The sequence below is a fragment of the Nothoprocta perdicaria genome, unplaced genomic scaffold, assembly GCF_003342845.1.
Source record: "Nothoprocta perdicaria isolate Ctin4 unplaced genomic scaffold, notPer1 scaffold_52, whole genome shotgun sequence".
Classification (NCBI taxonomy): domain Eukaryota; kingdom Metazoa; phylum Chordata; class Aves; order Tinamiformes; family Tinamidae; genus Nothoprocta; species Nothoprocta perdicaria.
In genome coordinates, this window is record NW_020455777.1 from 2,729,936 (window position 1) to 2,757,234 (window position 27,299).

The 27,299-nt window shown below is 38.2% G+C and overlaps 1 protein-coding gene across 1 annotated transcript in view; it reads left to right on the top strand.

Moving 5' to 3' along the window:
• Positions 1-27,299, top strand: part of HBS1L (HBS1 like translational GTPase) — a 56,434-nt gene that overhangs the window by 21,439 nt on the left and 7,696 nt on the right. The window contains exons 5-12 of the mRNA XM_026048176.1: positions 10,734-10,842; positions 17,883-18,127; positions 18,582-18,747; positions 20,714-20,831; positions 23,642-23,788; positions 24,501-24,575; positions 25,386-25,503; positions 25,689-25,757. Of these exons, the coding sequence (XP_025903961.1) occupies positions 10,734-10,842; positions 17,883-18,127; positions 18,582-18,747; positions 20,714-20,831; positions 23,642-23,788; positions 24,501-24,575; positions 25,386-25,503; positions 25,689-25,757 (1,047 nt within the window). The remainder of the gene's footprint in view (positions 1-10,733; positions 10,843-17,882; positions 18,128-18,581; positions 18,748-20,713; positions 20,832-23,641; positions 23,789-24,500; positions 24,576-25,385; positions 25,504-25,688; positions 25,758-27,299) is intronic.

The window sequence follows — 27,299 nt, forward strand, 5'->3', positions numbered from 1 at the left end:
AATGCAAACTGTCATTTCCTTTCATGTTCATTATAGGTAAAGCTTTCAAAATTGGAGTCTGTTGCTGGCTCTTTGTAAAATATGTAAGTAGAGTATGTCTATTTTTGTGTTTTCTCTGAAAAAAATACGCAAACTAAAAGCTATGAATTTGCTATTAAATTAGCATAATCTTGCAATCAGAAAATGCAAAATCATTGCCAATCTGTGAACATGTCTCCCTTGTACCCAGGTATGATTCTTGTTTTTATGATTAAATATATATATTTTTTAATAAGCTGTGTAAGCATACACGCTTTATATGTATCTGTATGTAGTGTTTTCAGTTGTTACTGTAGTCCTTGAAATTAACCTTTTTTCAGACATATTCCTGTCAGATTACCGATTCGTTGCAAGATAACTTCTATGGTATGACCCAACATTGCTCTCTTTTGCTACTTAATGAATTCTTGGTGTGTGATTAAGTTAATCTTCTGGTCTTCTGAAGTCACAAATCTTCCACTCTGAAATACCATGATTCACAGTGTGCTGTGACACTGCAATCTACTACCATTCTTTAAATCATTGAATACATGGAGGGCCACCAAGTAAATATGCTTTTCCTACAGAGGGTTAACTTTTCAGAGAAACAGAAAAGTGGATGTATGGAGAAGCAAAAGCTGTCAAATTTGACTGTCTTCAAGAAAACAGTGATGAATTCTCTCACACTAGTCAGCACTCACCCACTGAGGTTGTAATGTGACTAATGTCACAAGCAGAGAGGTGGGGAAGCTATTCAGAGAATCTAAATKAAATTAATAAAGTTTAAACTTATCTTACGGTAGAGTTTCCACTGAACTAGACAGTACAATTTTCCTGAGTATATAAAAGCTGAAATGGCTAGCTATTTACTTAAAGTTTCAAAATGCATATTTGCGTAGGACTAGTAAACACACTCTTCTATAACTGTGAAGGGAAACATCAATGTATTTCTAAAGAAACTTTATTGGGTAAGCTGGGAAGTGTTGAGCAGATGTAAGATTATTTTACTTGTTGTTTACTATCGGTCACCATGATTTTCTTGCTCTCTGATCTTTTAACCTTAAATCTACTGTGTGACAACTACTTGCTGAAGAATTTTGATGACTAAATAGCATCTGTGGATTAGGGAGGCTAAAAATGCCTCGCTGTCCTGTAATACAGTCAACATTCACCTGTGCATGTGTGCTTGGAATATGCTTGCATAGTTAAGGTTCAGTGTATATATATATATATATATATATATATGACTCATGTTTCTCAGTTACCTGAGTGGTGTGCAGGCAGATAGCACCATCCTCTGGCATTTTAATGCCAGTTAAAGATTAAACCTGAAATTGCCAACTGTTATTTTTGGAGGTTGAATATAATTGTTAATAGAGTGTACATACTCYGCTTTCAGTTTTACATACTCATTTTGGGCCGAAGTCTTAACAGAAGAGTCTATTAATTTGCATGGGCTACCTGCGTTCTGGGCGATTAGGTGGCTAGCTGGTGGATGTAGCTGCTCAGGGCTGTCCTGCACACGGTGCTGACTCTGCTCTTTGCATGACCATTTATGGTAGAAAGTTGCACTTGAGAAACACCAGACCGAGCTTTTTCTAAATCTCAGTGAAAGACAATTCACAGTCATTTAAGAAAAAATTCGTTGAATTAGAAAACACCACCAACGACTCACGGTTGTGCGTCTGTGAGAGAGTAAGAGCATGGTTACGGCGCGACTGCGAGTGTCTAATACCCGAGTTATTTTTGCAGCAAACCAGAACTTCGGCACCAGGTTGAGAAGGGGCAGTGCTGGCATTGCTAGAGAGTCGCGCCGAGCAGCACACCTGCCTGCCGCAAACAGGGTTTCGGTAGTTCCTGAATGAGCTGTGTTGAGTTACGGTTCTGTGAAAGATGGGATTTTAGTTCATTAACTATAAAGGGCGGGCATGAGAAATACCACGGGGACATTGCTWTCACAAAAGTGACGGAGGAGCAAGTCACTGTTTTGCTTGTTGCCTATTCCTATTGGACCTTCAGGTGTTTACGTATCGGAAACATCAAAGGGGGCAGCTGATATTGGCGTAATCTCTAGAAGAGAGCAAACATCCCACAGTCCATCATGCTGTACAGCAGACATTTGTTCTTTCACGCTGGGTGTTGCTTTCATGAAACTGGAAATTGTGAAATGAGTCCAGTGCCAGTGCCTTTCTTTCATATATTAGCTGTAAATGTAAGGCAAACTAATGTGGATAGCCCGTAAAAGTGGTGTGTATGCAGAGCTAATGGGTTTCTGTGTTTAAAGAAACTTCTTAAAGGTGATTGTTGATTGGGGTATTATATTAAACATCCAGAATTTGAGAAATAGGAGTCTAATTTGCTCAAAACAGGAATGCTTACCGTTGTAATAGGGGTCAGTAAAAAATTTAATACAAAAGTCTTATGCTATTCTGAGACGTCATTTTGGTCATGTAGGATGTCAGATATCCCAAATTAATGTGCATGCTAATAGGTTTTTTTTAATCACAATATCTTTATCTCATGTGAAAAGATAAACCTGTGAAAATTGTGGAGCCTGCAGATGCTGTAGTAATTAATAGAAAAAAAAATSATGAAAGAATGAACAATTTTGTGTTTTAGAGGAAGGATTGGCTATTATGTAATGATTGAAGAGACAGGATTGCTGTTTTAAATGACGGGGAAAAGAAAAGGAAATATTGGTAGCTCGTCAGATAACTGCCACTTAATGGAATAAGTGCAATAAAGTCATAGATAAAAATAGGTTTAGTAGGCAGGCTTAATTCTGTAATGTTTGAATATTTGAATACATACAATATCATTAATTAAAGAAATCCTTGCAGGCCTAAAGAATTCCTTTGAAAAGTCTTTCAGCTAACAGGAGCAAGAGCAGGTTGCAGGAGCTCACTGCTATTTTCTGTCACCTGGCTTTGGCTGGGGAGGAAGTGTTAATGGCAGCAGGGATGGAGAGAAGCTGGAAACTTTGACCGGGTGCTAAACGGGAAAGAAAATGTGCAGTTGTGGCTTTGTGCCTCTTCCATTGCCACTTGAGCTGATACCACAGCATTTCTCCTCACCTCTTCATTGACATTAAAAAAAAAAAAAAGTTTAAAAAATTTAAAAAAAAAGGAAAAAAGGAAAAAAAAAAGCAGTTGCACCAAACTCTTAATTTTAGCCATTTCCACTTCTGATCTTCTGCACCTTTTGTCTGCAGTAGTTTGTCACCTTAGGATGTGTCCTCTTGCTTTCTGTTTTACTCCTTCCATGTGATTTTCCCCAAAGTTTCATGTGTTAGTCTGACTCATATGATGCTCTGTTTCTCCTCTACACCTCTTTTTTCTTCTTACTAGCTTCCAGTACCTTTTTATTTGTTTTTCAGTTGAGCATCCAGTTTGTGCCCCTGCATACCATCCCTCTTTGCCCCACAGCCTTATTTACTTTTTGTTTACCATAGGCAGATTCTCACCTGGCACTTTCTGATGCTGGAAGAAATTACTGAGATCACAGGAGAGGCAGGATCTASTCTTGGCTTAGGGAGCAAGAACAGCTGCTCTTGCAAAACCCAACGCCCAAATCCACGCGGAAGCTGCGTCGTTAATATCAATGAAATATTTGGGGAATTTAGCTGTTAAACTTTAGRAGGTCATATACTCACGTAGACATTTCACCTGGCAAATGAATATTGGAGCTAAATAGTCCAGCTTGACAAATGATGCAAGTGCTGAAAGCAGAGCCGTAAYGAGGAAAAGTGCCAGGCACGTGTGGCAGGTTTGGCTCCCGGCCCTCTGCCTGCGCCTGCTGCCYTGGCCGTTGTTGCAGCTGAAAGCAGTGAGGGAAACTCTTCTGGAACTCCAGTCTTGGAGTGGTGAATTATTGTGGTGTTTGTGTATTTTGTTCCATGGAGAATTTGGCCAATGGTGGTGGTACTAGGGAAAATCACTCATCAGGCTGCTAAATCACTTAGTGTATCAAAACATTAAAAAATACCTAGTAGTCAGGTACAAGTAAATGTTTTTATTTTCAGCATGTTTCAGTGAAAATGTCTACTCCCAATTTCTTAAAAAAAAAAAAAATTCACCACTTGAAACTTTGCAGAGAAGGTAATACTTACAGAAAGAACACAGAGTTACCTGGAAAACCCCTAATCGTGGTTTTTATTAGGAAACAACCTTTCTTTTATAAAGAAAAAGTTTGGTGTTCTTGTTTGAGGAATTGTTTTTAATAATATGTTTTGGGGGGTTGTATTTCATTGACTCTCCTTTTTGCCAGTGCTTCCTTTTTTATTTTGGACTGTTATGTTTAAAAGTATTGGATGTTTGGTAACATTAGCTGTACTTTGCATTTCTTAGTAGTATGTTTGGTTATCATATTTCTTCCTAAAATAAGTGTTCTGAGTTGATTGTTTCTTCCTAAAACTAAGTGTTCTGAGTTGATGGACTTTAGATACAAGAGATTTTTTTTTTTTTAAACTTGCATATTGATTGGTGGTATTGGCTAAGTGGCATTTCTTTGCTATCTGATGTGCTCCTTAGAGAGCTGTTGCTGTTTCCAACATAATAGCAGACTGGGAGAGACTTTTTAATATCATCTAAGTTTTCCTTTTACCATTATCCCACCTTGTTCTATTTATTTATGTGAAAAAGGATTTCTTTATTTTGAACTTCTTGCTTCTCACAGCTGTAGCAGACTACCACGAGAATTTTAGGTTTATCAAAAGAAGTTTAAATGCTGGGATATAGGRGTGAGTACCTTGCAAACTAAGTGTTGTCAGACTCTTTTAAAGGTTAGCAAGCTGTGTGAATTTGAGAGGTCTGAAATCTTCTCAGTTGTGGTAATTAGTAGTGGTAGCATGTATTTGAGAAGCCTGAGTCTGAACTGTATTCCCAGCACTGCCATGTGTTGATATTGCTAATTCTCTGGCAGTTACCTGCAAGAGTCTTGCCAGGATATTTGTATGTTGTGAGTTAGGAATACAGATACCTGCTGCTGAAGATCCCATGTGCTCTATGGAAAGTTTAGCTAAAAAGTGCTCTGTAGAGTTTGTGATTAGTTTCAAATAATTTAATTCATACAAAAAAGTATTTAGTACTGTATTTCCTCTCAACATACTTTATGTATCCTAATTTGGTTTTTTTTTTTCATTGTTCTATGAAATTTTGAGGTGGAAAGATGCTGTAGTACTCCAAAGAAGGAGAATTAAAGGTTTTGTTTTGGTTAGAGCTGTTGAGTTTCATGGCATGTGTAGAAGGATATAAACAGTTTGAAGCCTGTGAGCTGTGTAGGTTTTGGTCAGCATTTCGAAGTAGCTGGTTATTAATAGTGGATGTGTATAATTAGATGTTGATGAGAAAGTGTTTCCCATAAAGTTGCTTGCAGTCACTCTGGCATCTAGACATGTTGCTTCATGCATTGTCCAAATTGGGAATTTTTTTCCCAATTGCAATTCCTTAAAATTACTTTAAATGATAGCACGTCAGATAGCAAGAARATTACTGTCCTGTTGTCTTGACATAGGGCTTGATCGTCAAATGTGCTTCTAAGCCAGAACTGGCTTGGTTGTGCTTCCAATATTACTAATACACTCAGCAGTTGAACACTGCCAGTTGTGTAAGCAGAACATATGTATATATATATTTAATAAGTGAGTCACAAAATGACAGCAAGCTCACGACACGGTAGTATAAGCACAAAACCAGTGCACTTTTATCGTCTCTTCAGTTGGGGGATGTTGCTGCTTAATGGGTAGACAAAGGTGCAAGTGACTTCCTTGTGGTTATATAGAAAGTCTGTAGCAGAACAAGGATGCAAACATTATCTTTTAGATCAGAAGACATGGTTACATGTGTACGTTTTTCATGGTGGTGCTGGTTTACAGAGCTCCTAACCCACTCCCATAAGGTTGCTTTATACATGGATTTTTTTTTTTTTTTTTTTTTTTTTGGTGTATATATGTGTGTGTGTATGCTAATGTTGCTTTTCAGTGTGGCTAGACTGGATATGCAATAATGCACTTTATTAAATAGGGCTTATGGTTTGCAAATAGTCATTAGTGTTTAATATAAATTAATAGTGACATTTTGTATTAACCAGCAAACCGTTGGAGAAAAACTTCGTATTGGAAAAATGATACCCTTATTTCAGCAGTGAGAGTGTTCTGCACAGAAAGATGARTGGATTATCTTTATTATTAGATGCTTGCTGTTGCCACAGAAATACATTTGAATTTAATGTGATTATTAAATTCAAATTAGGCATATGTGTTTTTAGTATGGAAATGTTGTTGGGAAACTGGAAGATGCTTTTGGTTGCCAGCAGAAAAGCAGGAACTGATAACTGCGTGTGCGCCTCTGTTGGGGCTAATACCCTGCTAGTTATTTTGTGTGAATACCTATTTTGATGCACTTTTTCCCTAACAAAACTAGGTTCAGCGGTTCCTTGGTGCTTTACTACCCTCCGAGTTGTAGCAATGCAGCAAAAGAAGGATTGATGAAATAAAGTAAAACCTCCCCAAACAAACACCTGTAAGTTCCAGTGCTGCTGTACAAGTTAACCAAGAGGAGTCCAGTTTGGAAGGAAATGTATGAGAATTTGCCATGTAAAAGTAGGAATAGAAAACAATGGCTCTTTTTTCTTTTTTTTTTTTCTTGTCGAAAGATATAGTCATCTAAACTAAGCTAAAGTGGATTTAAATCCTTAGCAGTAGTATGTTTTTCTCCAAATGTGCCAACAAAACCCCTTTTTTTAACTCTCTACTATTATTTTGTATCAAAATTTGTTACTTGACATGGTTGTTGTTTAGCAGTCTAGCAGTCTCCTGTTATTTTTATGTACCTCAAAAGTAATGGAGAATAAAATAGGCTAGCAATTGGCTGTTCCAGGCTCTGAAAAAATAAGTTCTACTTCCAACAAAATTAGAGAAAAGACCAGTGTTTACCTACCTGTTGTTTTCAAAATGTGTGTGTGTGTGTGTGTGTGTGTGTGTGTGTTTGTGTGTGTGTGTATATCAAAAATATGAAAAGAAATTCTCAAGCCTGAACCTTTTATAAAGAAGCCTACACCGCAGTCTTGTCGGTACTGCCATAGTTGCACTGGAGTAATGTCACCACTGGTCTGTTTCCTTTGATATGAGGAAATTTCATCCTAACTTCATCCTGAGCTAAGTGCTTGAGGATGTTTTATTTTTGTAGTAGTGGTTATCTTGTGGACACACTGTGCTGTAGTACAGCTACACTGATGTCAATAAAGACTCAGTGTTTCTATGAAAACCAGGGTCACTGAAATAAGGAAGGACTAAGAAGGACTAGAAGTTTGTTTTTAAGCATTTTGAACTGTTGTAACTGTCAAAGCAACAAGCACTCATTGGTGGTTTTTTTTTTGTAATAATTGCCAATATATGCTTTCTGTTTTCACAGATTTCTTTAACTTCCTAGTATTAAGTTAGGTAATTGACAACAACATTAGGTAATCTCATTTTCAATAAAATCGCTTGCTTAGAATTTGACAAATTGGAAAATGTATGTATTTTATATATATATATATATATATATATATATATATATATGATCCTTTTTTGTACTTTTAGCTTAGCCCAGCTAAATGTAGTAAGGAGGCATTGGGGCTTGCTTAGGAGGCAAAAGTCTAAGTAATAATGAATATAATAAAATTTCAGTTGTCAGTATTGTTGTTTTTTATTCTTTCATTTTTGTTTCTTGTTCTGTTTGTTTTTTGTTTTGTATGTTTTGTTTTTATGTCGTGTGTTTTCTTGATTTAGGAAATATGCCATTTCATTACTTAGCTTTGTGTCTAGGGATGCCCAGATAACTGGTAGTAGGTCTGAAGGATGTTTATAAAAGACTTATCCTTTCCCTTCAGAGGCTGGTTGCCCAAATTATATTGGGATTACTGCTTTTTGAAGGGATGCAACCAGTTTAGTTGCCATAGAATATTCTGCTTGATGATGAAGAAGCATTCCTGAAAAGAATGTACCAGTGTTTTGTGTTGACTTTCATTGAGTTTCAAGGTACAATTTAAGGATTTGCATTTAATCTGCTAAATGCTAAATAGTTTTGGCCTTGTGTGCTAAAACAGATAAGAATTATCATGCAGTTCTCTGCAGTGCCCTACAGATTAGATAGTAAATTATACTTCTTTCCTGGACTTATGTCCCTCATATTGAAGTTCATAATTAGTGACCTCAGGAGGACGGAACAAGGACAACTGGGTTTGTCCTCCCGTCATGCCTTTGAAGAGCACTGTGAATCTGAAGACTTTATTTATATGGAGTAACATTTTCTTGGTCATATTAATAGTCTTTGATGGTGTCTGTAGTGTACAAAGTTCTTCAAAGAAGCAGACTTGGTCCTTATCTCAAGTGTGGAGCACTGCTTGATTTTATTGTACTTGCTCATAAAAACACAGAGGTTAGAATACGCTGTTGACACTTCCTCCTGTCCATAGGATTACTAGTTTTTTTACATTGCCTTTGTGTGTCCTGTCTACCTCCTTCTTCCACCTGTATTGAAGTGCTCCAGCTTAAAAGCAAATCAGCAAACTACTCGGTGTCAGTGGCCAGTTTATTTTGTCCTGAGCTTTATGACTTTTTTTCTTTTGCACTTTTTTGCCCTATTTCTTAATCCATTATTGTGGTATGAAATGTAGAAAATGCATGAAGATCACTTTCTTCTAAGAAAATGTTAAATASTTAATACGCTGAAGGTATTTGAGTCTCCTTGTACCTTTCTTTGGATMAGTGTCAAACACCCTAGTGGTTGCTGCATAGAGTGACACTGAGAAGATCTAAGTCATTTAAAGAAAATGTATTTTGTACRTTTTCTTTAGCTGTAGCTTTTGAGTTTTAGACCTTACATAACAAACATTGCTAATAGATTTCAAGTTACAGATACCAATTGGTACCCAGGTTTCCTTCAACTAATCTCATTTCGATTTCATAATTGTTTTTGTTACTTCTCATTCCCAACAGCAACACTTCAATTGCACTTTCTCAGAATTATCTGCAGTTTAGCTTTCAAACAGCAGCTAAAGCTTTCTTGTTTAGTGGCTGAAGGAGATGGCTGCTTGAAAGTTGTTAGAATTGAAATGGAAAGAAAGAAACTAAGTTGGCAATAAAATTAATGTATGTTTTAAGGTAACTCTAGTGATTAACTAATCACAGTCAATAAATGCTTGCAATAAAATTTTACTTGTGTAGGAACTTGAAGATGATTTGGAAACTRTATTTAACTGGTGGTCCTTGTGCAGTAACTTGAATTTTTTTGACCCTGACTATTTGTTTGACAGCTACATAATTTGTGATTTCTGTAAAACACAATTTGTGCTCTGGCTTCTATATATTTCTGTTTGTTTGTTTCGACTATACCTTGTTTGCATTGTACTTAGTATGCAGCTGTTAAGAATACCCTTACCGATTAATTCTTCCATGGATCTCCAGATGGCATACAAATAAAAATAAGACAAATGAGGAAGATGAAGACTAATCAATTAAATAACAATATCTTGATCTATTGTGAGAATCTTAAAAAAAAAAAAAAAAAAAAAAAAAGTCAGCTATTTTGGTGTGCTGTCTATTATAGACCTGTTTGCGGTATTCTGTTTCCTTACCTGAAACAGATCTTCAACAGTCTTGACCACAACTTTATGCATAGCCTGTCTAGCAATGCGATGATGTGGTTTTTAAGGTATAGCTCTCGTATTTTAGGCTACGGTACCAAGTTAAACTGCATGAGCAGGATCAAATGACTGCAACAGCTCATCTTTCATTAATGATCTGATCTAAAGCACTTAAAATATTAATTTGGTGTTCAAAATAAGTATTCACATGACTGACTGCCAGCATCATTGCATTATTTGAAGACTAGCTGCCTTTTTCTCAAATTATGTTCAGAGTCATCTATAGGTAAAGATTGCTTAAAAATAACAATTCAATTCTGAATCCTTACAAGAATGAGGGATCATGGCATATTAAACTGTGGAAAGATAAGAGCCAGTTTACCTTCTGTACCCCCCCATTCCCACCCTACAAAGGTAGATCACTTTTCACAGATTTCCAGTAAGATGCACTATTAGATATGTTGAATTTGATTTAAAAACAGAGCAACCTTACTATAACTGTGTTTTAATTATAGAAAAATTAGTACCTGAAAGGGAATTATGTTTTCCAACTCTGATAATTACTCCTAAATTACCTTTAAATTAGCCAGCTTTGGAATTTTTTGGCTACTTAATGTGATTCAGTATAAGAAAAAACTTTTTCCCAGCTTTCAGGGAAACTTGGTAACTCACACTTAGCTCTTCRCTGCTGTTAAGAGTACATGAGCCAGATGTTTTACTGTACAGTAGCCAGCGATGTAAAGGCAAAAGAATTAACCAGACAGTGAGCAGCTACTAAACCTTTCTTCATCTTCCTTATCCATAAAATACTACTGTAATTCTGCAGAACTATCAATTAATAACGATGTTAAATGGTGTATCTGTTTTTCTATTTCAGGTAACAGCTAAGATTTTTTCACAATAAATGCTTGTGGGTGGATTTGTGTGAATATGTAATAAATGCAAGTAAGAAAACTAACTGTGAGAATTCATCATTATCACAGGCTGAAGTTAGGTTGAAAAGAAGGAATGTTACTTTTTTAAAAATAAATTTTATAATTTTATATTTAGTTGCATCCTTAAGTTCAAACTTACTTTTTATCTATTACTAGGAAAATCAAAGGATTCCCAGTCAGCCAGAATGGAATCTGAAATTGTGCCAAAAGTTACCAAAATGACAGTGTCTGGAAAGAAACAATCTATGGGATTTGAAGTTCCATGGTAAGCCAAGCCCTCCTGCATCAAGGTACATCAGTAGCTCTTCTTTCAGACTGATGCACCTGTAGCAAGTGTTCTTCTTCTTTTTTTTTCTATTTTTGCAGCAGTTTTAGTGTCACTCTCCAGAACTAACCATCTCAGCTTCTTGTTTGACTCACAATTACTTTCAGAAGAGGGTACCTCACGTTTTGAGTTTAACAAATCCTTTCACTATGAATCGTGTGGAGAGATATCAGCTAGTCAGATTGTTTAAACATCCGCTTCATAGAATACTGAACTTTCTTGGTGTTCGTTTATTTTAAATTTAGTTCTCTAAGTGGAATTATGAAATCAATAAATCTTAACTGTAATTGCTTGTTCTTCAAAGGAAGTAATACATTTAAGAGTAATTTGCGGGGAAAATGATCACTTACGGCTAAATTTTACCTTCCTCTGCAGCTTTTATTAACCTTAACAGGTGGCCAGGGTACAACTGTTGTAGAAAAGAAATTGGTCCTTCTTGTGCTTTGGTTAAAATAGAGTAGTTAGTGGAAAATTAGAAATGCTACTCAATAGTTTCAAGTTGGGTATATCTTACAAGGGTATAAAAAATTATGCTGGGTCAAGATCCATCTTCAGCAGTGGCCAGCATTAATGGTTAGAAAGATATTTAAGGACAGGTCAAGTGTGCTGGGAATACATTCTGTGGAATACCACTGCACGCTGCGTTCTGTGGTGCATGCAGCCCCTTTGGGGTTAGGTTGTTTCTTTACATAACAGTTAATGTGCTTGGATGAGCTGCTTTGCTTTTGAACCTAATCTTGTAATAGCTGGMATGTCTATATCAAGAAATTACACTATTCGTCCCCAGCAGAAATGATTAGTAAGCAAAAGCAGTGGTGACCCTGCGAGTGCAGGGGGGTTGGACTACATGATCTCTAAAGGTCCCTTCCAACCTTAAGGATTCTATGATATTCCACCATTCAGTCCCACAGTATTTGCAAATCTCATCTGGAAAGCATWTTTAGGAGTGAGAAGGTATCATGGCCTTTCTTTTACTGTGTGTTGTGCATCCTTATTGCAACTTCATGGAGGGCAAGCAGTTAAAACTGCTTAGCATTGAAGTAGGTTTGATAGGCACGAGGCTGATGTTGCGTAAACCTTCCCTGACATTGCTGGCCTGCCCTGAAGCAGCAGCAGTTGCTGATGTACYGGTGCCCAGCTCTTAGGGAAGGAGGAGGTAAGAGGAATGCTGCWCCATCTGTAGGCTGTTGTAATTCCTGGATAGGCCATGGTGGTGGCTTAGTCTGTGAGAAAAATGCTTGGTTCTAACATGGGTCTCGGCTACTTTGTTTCTCTTCAGTGATGCTGAAATCGAGTTAGCGTTTTGCTTGCTTACACGTTAGTGACAGAAATGCTTGCTGTGACAGAAAGGAATAACTTTTGAGGGACCTGCTAGTAATCCCTCTGAATATAAATCTTAATTGTGGTAAAGATATTTAAATTCCCTTAGTCAAACCTCCACTGCTCTAGAAATTGGGTGAACTTTGTAGCAGTTTTTATCCTATGGAATTTTCAGTTGGATTAGAAAAAGTAAGGAAAGTGTACAGGGGGAGGGTAGTATAGCATGAACAGTGTGATGGTAACAAATGTCTTGTTAGCCACACGAGCTTCAAGCAGGGAAGACTAGGATTGGAGTAGTTTGCAAGAGAAGAGTATGAGATTTTGAGCACAGCTGATCTATATGGAAGGAAGTCCAGTGGAAACTGGCAAGCTATCTGCATGTCCAAGGAGCTCTGCTTCAAAGAATCCTAATGGCCTCCTTTCTTCTTTCATCCCAGAGGCCAGTGTGGAACCCCTACYGAGGCACAAGGCCTTGTCTTGAAGAACTGAGGTTTTGCTCTCACTCGGTTCTGATTCTGCAGGGCACTGGAGTTTGCTCTACCTGGTTCCTGTCCAACCTACAGACTCCTTTTCACGCTTTTTGTGTGAAGTCTTGCTGATGTGCTAAATACTGTGTGGTTAGCTGAAATACTAGTGTTCTTTTACAAGCTTACCATGTCTTTGTAGTTGTCACATACCCACTTCTGAATCTGAAAAAGCAGAACTTTAACCCCTCTCCCCTGCTTGCTCTGTACCAGTGTTTCTTTAATTCTGCAGTTATTTCCTGGAACACTGTCAGCATAAGAGTGAGTTGTTAAGGAGCAGAATTAATCTCTGTTTAGTAACRTCTAAGAAAGGGTATTTTTATAAACTTTTTTCAGCCCCTGTTTTTCTTGGTATTTTGTTGGTAACTACAGTGCCAAAAGCATTCACAGACAATAAAGAACTCAATAGACAGTGTGTATCACTGACCAAAAGCACTGACCTAAATTGTTCATAGCATTCACAGCAAAGTCTAATTCCACGATTTTATCAACTTTTTTTCAAAAATTTCAAGATTTTTATCAATTATCAACTTTTTCAGTTTGCTGCCTTCTCCCCCTTCTCAATATTTRCATGGCATTGGTACAGACACCACAAGAAACTTAAAAACTGCAAGTAATTACATAGTACGTATGAGCGAAATTTGCAGTCACCTTGTATGTGATCTTAAACACAATTCACAGAATCACAGAGTGGTTGGTGTTGGAAGGGATCCCTGGGGATCACCTAGTCCAACCCCCTGCTCCAGCAGGGACACCCAGAGCACGGGACACAGGGTCGCATACTATGTTTTCAAAAAAGTGGCCTAGAAGTAACGAAAATGACCCTTCTTTAATGTTACAGTCTGTACAATTCAGTCTTGTTATGAGGCTTGTCCCTTAAGTGAATTTTACTTAAAATGTGAATGAATTATTTGGAGTTGTGAATAGCTGTGCACATTGATTGCCTTTGATGCCACTGCTCGGTATGTTTAATAGGGTTGTCTATGGAAAACGTGGTTTGTTTGACTCTGTCTGACAAACGGTCTTTCTGATACCCAAAGCTAGTGACCAGGCTATTTCTTCCTATTTAGTCATGAAGGAAGCCAGGAAAAGATATTAGCAAAAATGTGATTATTTTAACTATCCTGACCAACACTGTGTAATTAATAATTTTGAAAGGGGAAATAAATGTAGACATTTCTGTAATGACTGTTAGTACTCCGAAAGAGTCAGTTGTATAAAAATAATTGACTAAGCACGCGGAGTAAAAGATTGAAAATAATACTTAAACGTTAGGTTATGCAGAGTGGGTCTTCAGCAGATAAAACTTTTCAGATTCTTCTTCGAATGCGTGCCGGTGTGAGCATGAGTGACTTCTAGCATCGTTTTCAACRGCGTGTGCTCTGTTCCTCTATCCCCTGGTGCTTCCAAAAAAAATGGTGATGCATCCATAATGTTTTAGGGAGTCTGCTGTTATCCCAGTCAGCAAGGCAGAGCTTAGGAAGTTTCTGATGGGCTAACGCAAAAGCCAGGGTGAGCGTTTTGTGCTCTAGGGCTGTGTAACTGGTGGTCAGGCCCACACAGGGCGTCAGCAGAGGGGGCCGCGCCTTGTGCCTTGGCGGGCCACGCCTTGCGCCTTGGCGAGCTGTGCCTTGGCGGGCTGCGCCTTGGTAGGTCGCGCCTTGGCGGGCTATGCCTTGGCGGGCTGCGCCTTGGTAGGTCGCGCCTTGGCGGGCCACGCCTTGCGCCTTGGCGGGCTGTGCCTTGGCGGGCTGCGCCTTGGTAGGTCGCGCCTTGGCGGGCGTTGCTGCTGGTCATAGAGCTCTGCACTCTGGGCCCATCCTCGGCACCAAATGCGGTCGTTCAGCAAGCACAGGAACGCGCCCGGTATCGGCGCGCTCTCCTGTGCCTTCTGTCTTCTGGCAATTTTTTTTCTTTCAGTAGCTTCGAGTAATTTTGAAAAATCTCGGTGGAAAAGACCGAAAATCGGTTTTGATGTCATTTGTTTTTCATCAACACTTAAAAATGCAGCTCCTTAGCATCCTTTTGAACTTCTTTGAGTTGTTACCAAGCTCTTCGATAAATTACTCATCTGTTTGCCRTGAGAGTTACGTAACCATCAGGGTCTTGCTAGGTCTCTCTAGGCATCCTTTTGCGAGACTCGAATCGGACATTTCACCAGCCACTCTTCCGATCTAGAAAAGGAAGGKCTATATAACTGTGTAGCCATCAATAAACTCCCTCTCCTAACATGGCCCACTAAAAAACTGAATCCTCTCACCAGAGAGCATCTGTAAGTACACAGTAAACTGTGTGTTATTAGAATGTTTTTCCTTTGCAACAGCCAGTCTGGTTTGATCATGGTACAGACTGTTTTCAGACTTCCAAAATGTGATAGTAGCTGGAAAACACCAATTGGAGGAAACCTGGCTTTTCATATCTTATGCCATTGAGCTAGTGGCAAGACCTAATATTGTGATTACCAGACTGATATTTCAGTCTTTATTTCACTAGTGTATCTAGCACTTTTTCCTTGCACTTCCCAAGATAGAAATTACTTGGCAGTCATATTCTACTCAGAATAAGAGCTACTTGTGAGCTACTATAGGAATGGTTATTTAGCTGTGAGTAGCCTTGATTTTCTGAGATGCTGCAATCCATGGGGATTCTGCAGCTCAGCATCCATACAGCTTTATGGAATCCTTCCTGGAGTACACTTTGACTTGCAAGAGAATTGTAGACTAGAAAAAAACTTTACATAGCTAAACAAAGAGAATTTAGAAGCTTACTAATTGTCTTTCAAGGTGCATATTTTTGTCTTTTGATAGGTTTGATGTGACAGTCTTTGAGGATTTTTGGAAAGCTGTAGAAAAATTTGAGGTTTTTGGTTTATATTAACTCCAGTTTTGCCTAATGTCTTCTTTTAAAGATTTTTTTTAGTTGTGAAAATTTGGCTTTGGAAATAGCGTAGACATTGAACKGGAAAAAAAATGCATTGCTGACTTCAAAGGCTATTTTGATATCACTCTACAAATAAAAATATCATTATACGAATACTTATTTCTAGAACTTCAAGTGACAGCATTTCAAGGAAAACCTTTTTTTACCAAGGTAAAATATCACATCTGCATTACAGTATGACTTTTGCATATTAGCAGTAGTCATAGTGCTTCAGTGTGAAAGTGACAGATGTTTTTCTAATGCTGTGAACTGAAATTTATCTGAAAAAAAAAAAAAAATGACTTGGAAGACTGGAAGAGTCCCAGTCTCAACGAAAGACGTCTAATGCAAATAAACTGTGTATACATGTGGCTCTTAATACATGACTTCAGCCCAAACTGCTCTGATGTACTTTATAACATTCAGATGCTTTAAAAATATTGTTAGGATATGTAGAAAGGCTTGTCACTGCAGCTCTGTGCATGTTTTCTTTCTACTACCTGGACTGGTTTTAGTCCATTTCTGTGACATGAGGTGCCTCTGAAGAGAGATTGGAGAAAATGAGCCAAGCTTTACTAATTTGAGGGAAATCAGATTTGGGTCTGGCTTTGGTGAAAGAGCCAGCCTTGAGCTGTGGACGTGCAGTCCAAAACCATCTGCTTACATTTCTGCTTTTGGTTCTTAGTGGCAGTCAAGTAAAAGCTTGAGCAGGGTCTGATGAAAAGGGTGGCACAGTCAGCAACACAGTGCACTGCTGCAGCACTGCATGTTGAGAAAGGCTCTGAAACCGAGGARGAAAGAAAAATAACCCCCTGCTGCAATAATGGGCTAGTTTTCCATTTGGTCTGAGGTCTAAATTTGGTCCTAGGTCTAAGTTTTTAGATCRTAGATTGTAAATTATTGCGTGGGTTAGACTGGCATGCTTGAGCTGTATTGTTTCTTGAGCCGTGTAAAGAGAAGGGACTAATACAAAGGAAATGCTCCCACTAGGACTGAAGCAGATAGGAAATGAGAAGTGATGTTTCATAGTGTTGTTTCATAGTGCTACAAAGTAAGAGAGACGATGCTGTTTCCTTTTGTAGTACTTAAGTCTGAGAGGCTGCTTGAAATGAGTTTCAGAGAAAGAAGCCAATAACATGGTGGTTCTGCAGCTGAAAAATTTACCMGTTCCAATTTTCCAAGGAAGAAGCCTCATCTTATTGGAAATAATTTAAAATATTGTATTTTATAGGATTTTTTGCAATGTATAATGGTCAGTGATCTATGTATTTAAGTGCTGTGTTGCAYAGTGGTGTCATTCTGTTCCTGCCGTGCTTTACCTTGGAGGTCTGCCAGCCTGCAGGAGAGCTTTTGCTCTTTGGAGATGCAGCTTTTAGTGGTCAGCTTTGCTGCAACAAATGAAAAATCATATCTTGCTTTTATTCTCAGACCATTTAGGTGAGTTAGGAAAATATCCTCACAAACTGGAAAGAGTTCATGAGAGAATATAAGAGAAAAATGTTCATAGCTTACTGAGTTTTAAGGTTAGTACAGTAGATCTGTGGTAGAAAGGTGGAGGAAGAGAGGGCCTGGGGAATCCACATCCTTAGTTCTAGATGCCCTGTTATTTTACGCTTAAAACAGTTTTGTCCTGATGAACACAGCTTGTCTATTACGACTCTGTATAGACATTTGACACTAAATTGCAATGCAGATATGCCTAGTATTTACTCYGTGTTAACTTCTGGTGCTCTTACAATAGAGTATCACCACATTCAGCTGCCTTACTTCTAGTGTAAAGGAAAGYTATTTTAGGATTGATATTTCAAACTGACATGGGCTTCTTATTTCAGAGAGGACTAGTTCTCAGGAGCTGTTCTTTATAGCTGTCCTTTCCCTCCCTGTTAAAAGAAGGGCCTGTGAGAGACAAGCTCTTTTTTATCTGAATTTCATGTATTATAATGGATTCTTTCTTAACTTGCTTATACAGATAGTGKTTTTTTTGGACAAATTCAGAGCTGGTATCTGTGTAGTTTGTGCACAGTTCTTTTTTATTTTTTTTATTTATTTTTTCCTTCCCACCCCCCCCCCCCCCAACACACACCTTAATAGGCTTCTTGCTCGTTACAAATACTCAGTCTGGAGCTTACATGGTGATAAAGAATACTGCTTTTATTCCTGTATTTGTACAGACTTCTGTGATATTTCTGTTTTGTGTGTTTTCTTTGTTTTCCCTAGTGCTGTTGCTGAAGAAAATGGCCATGTTAATGCACCTCAGAAAGGACTGTTAAGTGAAGATGCTGGGGCACCTGAGGCAGTCTCAAAATCCACTCTTTCACCTCAGATAGTGCAGGCTTCAGAAGAGCAGAATATGGTGCCTACTCCAGTGAAAAAGTCAAGCAAGACAAAACCACAAATAGATGTGAAAGCGGAGCTGGAGAAAAGACAAGGCGGAAAACAACTGCTTAATTTGGTGGTAATAGGTAATACTGTTAATTGCATATTTATATTTTAGGCAGGTATAGAGATTAAAAACTGATTAAATCTAAAGTGGTTAAATCTGGAAGCAAAATCATCCTGTCTTTAGGGAAGAGAGCTCTAGTACTGTTCTCAAGCACATCTGCTTGACTATTATTTTGAGAGAGTCACATTCAGACTTCATTTACTAGAATACRAGGTTGACTGGGGTGCTTAGTCTTGGAAGTGCAGTAAAAGGTGCTTTGAGTTGGTCTCATTTTTGCCGTTTTTTAGCATGAATTTGAAGGTGCATGGGACTGTCACAAATTACCTGCCTCTCTGCTTCTCAAACTTATATGTTTATATAACACTGTGGATTGGATATGTATTATTAATAAATGTGTTTTGTTTTCCAATATATTTTAGATTCTACCTAAGATTTGTAAATTAAGTTAATAAAATGTTTACTTCCCTCCTTAGGACATGTTGATGCAGGTAAAAGTACTTTAATGGGTCATCTGCTCTACCTTTTGGGAAATGTGAACAAAAGAACTATGCACAAGTATGAGCAGGAATCCAAGAAGGCTGGTAAAGCTTCGTTTGCCTATGCATGGGTCTTGGATGAAACTGGAGAAGAGAGAGAAAGGTAGAAATACTACTTTTTAATAGAAATTTTTGTTTGTTTTTTTTTCTTAAGAAAAACATTTGTTAGTTAATATAGTTTTACGAATCATGCTTTGGTAGAAGCATGTTAACTGTTTAATGATATTACTCAATACTTGCTACCAGATATTTGAATAGTAATGTATATAAGCATCCATTATCCAAAAATTAATATCCTTCTCTGGTTATATGAGTCTCATGGACAAGCTGAGTGTTTCTCAAAATATTTGTATGTTGTAGACTGTAGAGTACAGCTGCAAAATAAAGGAGATGTACTACCCTCAGTAACAGAAGCACTAAGGTTGTCTTACTAATTCATTGTTGCCAAGTTTTCTGGTGTGTTGTCTCCCTATAGAAAAGGTCTAAATTGCAATCCTGGCACTCGTTGTACAAAGGCTGTAAGTGAAGCACTGTAGAATTTAATTTGACACGTGTGACTTGCATTCCATTAAATGTCAAATGAATTCATAATAAATTAATTATATTGGTGCTTTTTGATCATTGTCTACAACTTACTAATTTGAAATAATAGAATTGAATTGCGTCACTGGAGACGTATATAAGGGGGATCCAGTCAAGCTCATTTTAAAAAGCTGTTTAAGAAAATCATGTATTTTTACAGACATGACATTATTTGTTCACAACATAATAAACACATTTTATAGTGTCTTAACATAGTGTTTCCAACAGTTTATCTTCTGTGTACTTAGAATYGCAGGATAAAGTTTATTTATCTAATATAAATTATATTTTTAGTAGTTGCTCATTTCTCATGGTTTCAGAGTATATAATCAGCAGAGGTTGCAAAGATAACTTTGACAAAGCCAAGTGATTGTGAAGAACATGGAGTAAAGCAGGGACCATCAAGATATTTTGAAAGGCAGATGCACCACGTGTATAAAGAAACTTTTGCATGTGCTGCCACTTTCTTTTATATTGGGGACATACCAAGTTCATTATTTTATTAAAACAAGGTACCTATGATTAGGATAATTAATGTGTGAAAAACAAGGCGGTATTTATTCCTTRTGAAAAATCTCCCAGGAAGGTAAGCATTGTGCAGAAAAACTGCAGTGGGTATAATATTATTATTTTTTTTTTTTTTTATTCAGCAGAGTTATCAATGAGGTACCACACTTCTGCTTCTTCTTTAGTAAATTAACAATCATCATCAGAATTTTGACTTGGTATTTCTGCTTGTTTTTAATTTTCTCTGTATTGGAGTTTTGTATTTTTTAAATCAAAGTCTTTATGGAGCCATCTCTAAATGTTTCTTGCCACTGGAAGTGGCATATTTTAAGTATCTAATAAAATAAGTACCCTTGTAACTTACGGGCCTGTTTCTGGTTGTTGGCAGTGAGGGGAGATGCAGCTGACTAGCTCAGATGCAGCTGACTAGCTCACGTGCATGAGAGGTGTCTGCATGTGCTCAGGTGAATCCATCCCGTGTGTTGTGCAGGAAACAGGGTTATTAGTCAGATGTGGAACTGAGTGAAAGAGCTGTGATCCCTTCTAGAAAATGAGTAGTTCTCAATGTGGATCTTAGCAAATATTATAACCTTTTTACTTTAGTCCCTACCATCTGTTTTTGCTTGTTCTTATGTTTCTGATATTGAATGGTGCCTCTTTCTGAAGAGCAAAATATTAAAAAACTAATAATGAATCAAGTGCTCATTAAAGTTCTCTTTTCATGTTCTCACTGAGCTTGCATCTCTTAGTCCATTGGCATGGGGTTAACTCTAGGTGTTGGTTTTCTTTCTGATTAGAGTTACCCACAGGCAGCTCTAGAGGTCTGTCTAATGCAGGTGGGCTTCTTTCCATCCCTTGGTGCAGGCTAAATGAAATTGAAGTCATAACGTATAGAATTTCATGACTGCATTGGGTTTTTTTATTTCTATGAAGCTTTCAAAGCAGTTGTGATGGTGTCTTCCTTGTGTGCTTCCTTTAAGGGGAGTAACAATGGATGTGGGWATGACCAAATTTGAGACAAAGACTAAAGTAATTACGCTGATGGATGCTCCGGGCCATAAAGACTTCATTCCGAATATGATCACAGGAGCYGCGCAGGTAGGTATATTCTCAAACTCCTTCTACAGTAGCAGTATTATATATAACATTAAGAAAAAAAAAAATTCCTCTTCCTTTTAAATCGAAGATGAGATAGAATCACTAATGCCACTGACATAGCTTTAAAGTTTTCATGAGCTTTTCTAAACTTAAAAATGTGTTAAACTTTGAAAAAGCAGTTACTTCTCTTTTTTTGGTAAGTTAACTCTTTGGAGGAGAGTTTCACACTTACTAGGGAAGTAATTTGAATACGAAGTTACAGTTAGATAAATCAAAGAGTCGTTCTTAAAGCTATTCAAATGTGGCAGTTGTGTTAAACAAGAAGTTCTGTGAATTTTTTTAGGGGTAAAGATTTCAAGTGGCTTTCAGCTGAAACAGAAAAAAAAAAAAAAAGGTTGGCCTAGGTCAAGCACAAGGCTTTTGATTTAAGCAAGTATTTTGTATGGGGTGACTAAATACCAAGTTTACCTGGTAGTTATCTGGAATACCACATTGATACAAAGTGCATRTATGTTCTTCATTAGGTCATTTTCAGTAACTCCATGTGCCTGTTGCTTTGGGGGAACTGTGGGTAAAGTCTAAAGTGTAGGATGCTACCTAGTGAATTCAGTATGGTATTTACCATCCTCATCTAGGTCAATTATTTAATTCCTGTAGGTAATAAATCAAATAGAGCAAGTAAACCATCTAGTTGCATGAAACAAAGTGGTATCTTTCCTATTGAAAAAGGTGGCTGCCTTAAAATAGTGGAATTGGATCTCAGAAGTAGAAAAATTGGCTTGATGACTCCCCTCTCTCCCTAGGCAAGCCACTATTTAGAGTTGCTTTTTTTGTGCATATGTGTTATTATCACAGTCTCAAATGAGAGTTTTATCTTAAGATCTCAGTATGCCTTGCAAAAGTAGGTAAGTGTTATTGGTTTTTTAGATAGAGAAATCATACTGTAGGAAGACCAGATTTCCCCCGATTTTACCCTAGGTCTGTAGCAGGGCCGGGGGGAGGATTCAGATCTCGTGGCTCAGTGGTTAGGCCACAGCATAGTCAGAGGTTCTCAAATTGTGGTGTAGGGCTTGTATAATCATGTACACTGTGAAATGTGTTGCAGGAAGCTTTTTTTTTTAGTTAGAAATGTATTTGTAGATCCAGAATACTGGAAAATGTCTCAGATAGCATTTCCATTACAATTTTAATTCAAGCTGGGTTGTCTTGTGAAGTAACGCAGAGAACACGTGTAAGAAAAGGCCTGCCAGCAGTTGCCTGTTTGACAGAAAAAGAGCCTGCCTAAATAGGACTCGATGTATCTCTGTGTGCAGCCCCCAGGATTGTGAGGGGCCGGGCTCTTCTGACGTGTGCTGAGGGAATCAGTGGAGCTTTGCAAGTCCTCTGATGCCTCCCAGAGTAGCCCAAACCCTCTCAGGAAATGGCTGGAAGAAAGCAAATGTGAGAATGCCCCCGATGCCACTGTGTTGCTGGGAATTCCACCGCTGCAAGGTGAATCCCCAACTGCTGTTACACAAAATGCAAATCAGCCTTATCAGGGCCAGGATCTGGTACAGAGCATTAATAAATGGCTAATTTGTTTTAGTCCCTAGGTATCGTTTTTACAGTTTAGCAAATGCAGATGTCCTTTCAGGGTGTCCTTTGCCTCCCTGTGAAGGAGGGGGTTACCAGCGTGCATACTGGAGCTTGAGTTGGGGGGAAATTCACCCCTCGTCCCTTGGCTGTTCTCACACTTGCCCCGTTCCACTCTTTGAGGTCAGGGGAATTCAGAACTAGGACAACGTGCTCYGTCTGGCCTCCTCTCCTGGTATCAGGAGCATGTGTGTGTAAGGCCAGGGAGAAAGCTGGGCTTTTCTTCGCTTTCCTTTATGTCCTGTGAAGTTGACTGCCTCTGATCCCACCTTTGACACAAATGCTTTTCCTGTTCATATTCGTTGCCATCGTTTGGTAGGTGATGGTCATGTAACTACCTGTTACCTTCTGGAAGGGAAGTTGTGAATTAGTAGAAATATTAGCAGCATTTGAGGCAGTCTGTGCAATTTTTTTTTTCCTTTGCTTAAATGTTAGCTTTTGTTTGGTGCTGTAGACAGCACAATATCTATTTGCTCTTAATGTCTTGACAGAGATTTCCCCTAGGTGATAAAATACATATTAGGCTATTTAAGCTTTTTCCACTTGCATTCTGGTGTTCTTGAGAGCCTTGGTGTGTGAATCACAAACTGCCAGCCCGTGAGCTTGACGTGCTCCAGCATGTGGAGCAGACTGTGAAACATCCTCATCCCGTATGGAGCGCACTGATTCTCCTAACCGTGTGCTGAGGTGGTTGGTTTGTTATTTTTGCTGCTTCCCAGTAGGACTATGTCCAGGCTCAAGCTTCTGTGCAGAGTCCTGGCCATACCCTACATGGAGAATGGAATATTTTACTCGTATCTGTTCTTATGCTTGTGGAGTATCGGCGTGTACAGCTTGAGCATGGTGGGGAGTTTAAAGAGGGCAGGTTCCCCAAGCAAAGAGCAGGCTGCTGTATTACTGTATGCTGTATAAAATTGTGGTTTATGATATGAGATGATGCAGTGCCWTGTTATTTCACTGATGCAAGCATGGAACAGGGAGGTAGAAATAAGCACTTTTAATTGCATTTGGAGCATATCTGTCTTCCTTCTGTGTAAAGTAGGTTTTGTGTGAAATGTTGCTGATTGGCATATTTATCTGAATTGTTTTCATCTCTTAGCCCGTTTAATTGTGTGGAGGTTTTTTTTGTTATTTTTGTTCTTGTTTGGTTTGTTTGTTTGTTTGTTTGTTTGTTTGAGGCCGATGTGGCGATTCTGGTGGTGGATGCCAGCAGGGGAGAGTTTGAGGCGGGATTTGAGACTGGCGGCCAAACCCGAGAGCATGGATTGTTGGTGCGTTCCCTTGGAGTGACACAGCTAGCCGTTGCAGTCAATAAAATGGACCAGGTACGTGCCTACTTTCTCTATGCCGTGGAAAGGCTTCCTTTAGGATTTTTGTCCCTTAAGCCTGTCAGTACTTATAAAGCTAAAAATGGTTTATTTCTTCCTTTCTTTGAGTGTCAGGCCTTGTAGTCCCTGTGTTTACAATATTTTTCTTTCAGTTTCTCAGTGYGTTTTCACAGCACAGGGGAGGACAGTTCAGATCCTAAAATGAGCAGGGGGCATTTCCTCTGCTCTGTATGAAAATCTCCTCCTAGACTTCAGATAAGCAGCTAACAATGGGGCAACTGTGGGGATGACCATCCAGATCAAGGCCGCAGGAGAAGCCCATTCTTCAGATGTTTAAACTGTTTTAAATGCTATCGTTTGGCTCTCAGATTATTGCTGCGTCACATGTCTTGCTCAATATAAATTTGTGTGAATTAAAAAATTAAGGTTCTAGTTATTGGCAAATCAAATAATGGACTTTGAAATTTATGGCTGTGGTATTTGCTGTCAGCAAGTGTTTAATAGGTATGATCTCACTCCATTCAGCGATTGACCCGCTTGGAAGAACCTCATCTTTAACATTCTTAGATGCCCTGGGTAAAGCGAACAAACAAAACAACTCTATTGATTTGGTGATGTGCAGCTATTTGTTCAAGTCTCAAGCTTAATGTAAAACTGTAATTTTTAACAATTTAGAATTCTATTTTTATAATCTTTGTTCTCTTTTTAGGTCAATTGGCAACAGGAAAGATTTCAGGAAATTACCAGTAAGCTTGGCCAGTTTCTTAGGCAAGCTGGCTTTAAGGTAATGTGAATTTCTGAGGTCTTTGCTTTGTTCAGGTTTTGGGGTGAGGATAGGAATAGGTTTCTGTGTTGTTTCAGCCAGGTTGTTATTTTGTGACACCTTCCTTCTGGTAGTGTGTACATATAGTACAGCAGGTTCCGTCCCAATGGAGGAGTGTTTATTGAGCTTTGGATAAGGCTCAGTTCTTGATACTCTTTAGTAATATTCCCTGCTCTTTTTTAAGTCTATTAAATCTTTTGGGTGCACATCTATTTTGCAGTCCGCTGGGGTGGTTTTTCTGCAAAGCAGAACATCTTARTGTTCAGAATGACGTGAATTAGAGTAGAAGGTTTTATATCCGTGCAGGTTTCATTGTGAATTACGAGCTAGTAAGAACATTATTTATTGTTCTTAATTATTGTTGTTGTATTTCTTTGGTTCAAACTCCTATCTAAGTGGTCAATTGAGGCCTTCCTGAAATTATTGTCCTGCAACCAGCAAATCAAACTGGAATGTGCCTTTCAGATATGCAGTTGGACTTCTCTACTCAAATTCAGCTTCCAGTTAACATAATTGCAATCATCATTTTAGATATTGCTTTGCTGACCTCTTGCTTTGGTAAAGAGCCATAAGACCACCAAAGAATAGGTCAGAATGGAAATGTATCAGCCAAAGAATTCACCTTCTCCATAAGGGGGAATATAATTTTGCTGACTTGTTTTTTCATAACTTGGAAGCACAATATTGAAAAATGCACGCTTTGCTTTTCTTATAATGTTGTTGTAATGTTGTTATAATGTATTTTAACTTCTGTTTGCTTTTTCTAATTAGGAGTCTGATGTGGCTTATATCCCAACAAGTGGTCTTGGTGGAGAAAATTTAGTTACAAGGGGACAGTCAAATGAGCTCACAAAGTGGTATAAAGGAAAATGTTTGTTAGAGCAAATTGGTGAGTGCAGTTGTTCTAAGAACTAATATGTTACTGTAGTTGTATGCATGCATGTGAAAACTTCAGGGGGAGAAGTGGGACAAATATTTTGGAATGTAGTATAGCTAATTTGCCTTTAAAGGAGCAGTTATTGAGGTAGTCACTGAATACAGAAATTCTAAAAAGTATTATCAATTTATTTGCAGATGCTTTCAAGCCACCTCAAAGATCAGTGGATAAACCATTTAGGTTGTGTGTCGCCGATGTTTTTAAAGGTTGGTTGTTTTTATAGTATTTTTACCATCATTTTACTAATATTTAAGACCTGAATGTGAAGATGTGCATTGAAATATTATGTAAAAAAAAGAAAAAGGAGGAACTTTGTGTGTCAGGATACGTGAACAGGAATAGGACCCATTCTAACACTCTTAACACTCAGCCTCTTTTTACCTGCTCTCCCCCTTAGCCCTCCTAATATTCTCTKCAGTCAAACTTACCCCCTGAACTAAGAGGTCCCTCTAAGCTCCAGCATCTCCAGTCTCCATATACAATCTAATGCTGTCAAGAGTATGACTTAACTTTAGGACAGTCTTTTCTAGCAACCAGAAACTCTTGGCAAATACAGACAGAACCTAAGTACTGAGATGGATGTAAAAGTAGGCTCTCTATACCCAGGTGCTGTCTGCCCCTGTAGGCTTGTGCTTGCAGTGATTTGCTGTGGGAGCTGAAGGAGCTTTCCACTTCACAGGCACATGCTTGTGACCAAGTGGGGCCTAGGCCACATACAGGTTTGCCAGACAGGTCCTCGTGGTGTTAAGGGAAGGAGTGTTGGTGCTTGATTCCTCCTGGGTTCCTTCCTGCCTGAGCAGAGCATGGTTGGGAGCCTGGATCCAGCTCATGGCTCTGGCTGTCTGCAAATGCTGGCAGAGGGAGCTTTGGGTTCTCTGTGCACAGTATCCAGGTGATAGTTGTACCATGACTTGCAGATTTTCTTTCTTTTTTCTTTTTTTTTTTTTTTTTTTTTTCATTTTCTAGCAGGTCTCTGTTTCCAGTTTTCAGTTCTTTTAACATCCTATGTCATCTGTTAACTGATTGTGTTCATCTAACTTGCTGGAATGATTAGAGGAAAATGAGTTTATTACTACTAGTAAAACTTTTCCAGCTAGATAGGTGGAAGTATTCATCAATAACTAATGAGAAAAAAGAAATTTTTAGCATGTGGTTTTAATATGATACACAAAATATTAAATTCCTTGTCACTGAATTCTGACATTCAGCAAAAGGTCTGTTTGCCATTTGGAATGACTGTGAAAATCTTTATAAAATCATGTCAGAGGATTCTGTATAAACATACCTGCAGATGAGGCATTTAAGCGCATTTAAGTGGGGTATGTGTAAATGTGTGTAGTGCTAGAAGCACAGAGCAGGTTTGTATTGCACCTTTTTTAAAATGTGCAATTAAAATAACTGCGTATTAGGTAAGTATAGGGACTTTCAAGAAGAAGACTATATGTAAATCCTGTACTCGGAAATACTGAGACATCCCTTGTTATAATAACTTCTCATGTTAGATAGAGCAGAATCAATGTTTGGCTTTCTAGGAGTAAAAGAAGGCTGCAAATGGAGCTTCCAGGATTCTGAGTCAGTTAAACAGTAAGGAGCTCGGGAATTGGGGTCTGTCTTTGGGAATTTTTGTAAGGTGTCTGTGGAATGTTTYTGTCTGTAGTTGTAATGAAAGTGCCGAATTAAATAAAATTGCTAGAAAATAAGAAGCTTAATCTAATACTGAAAAACTAAAACATACTTCTTCATGCACC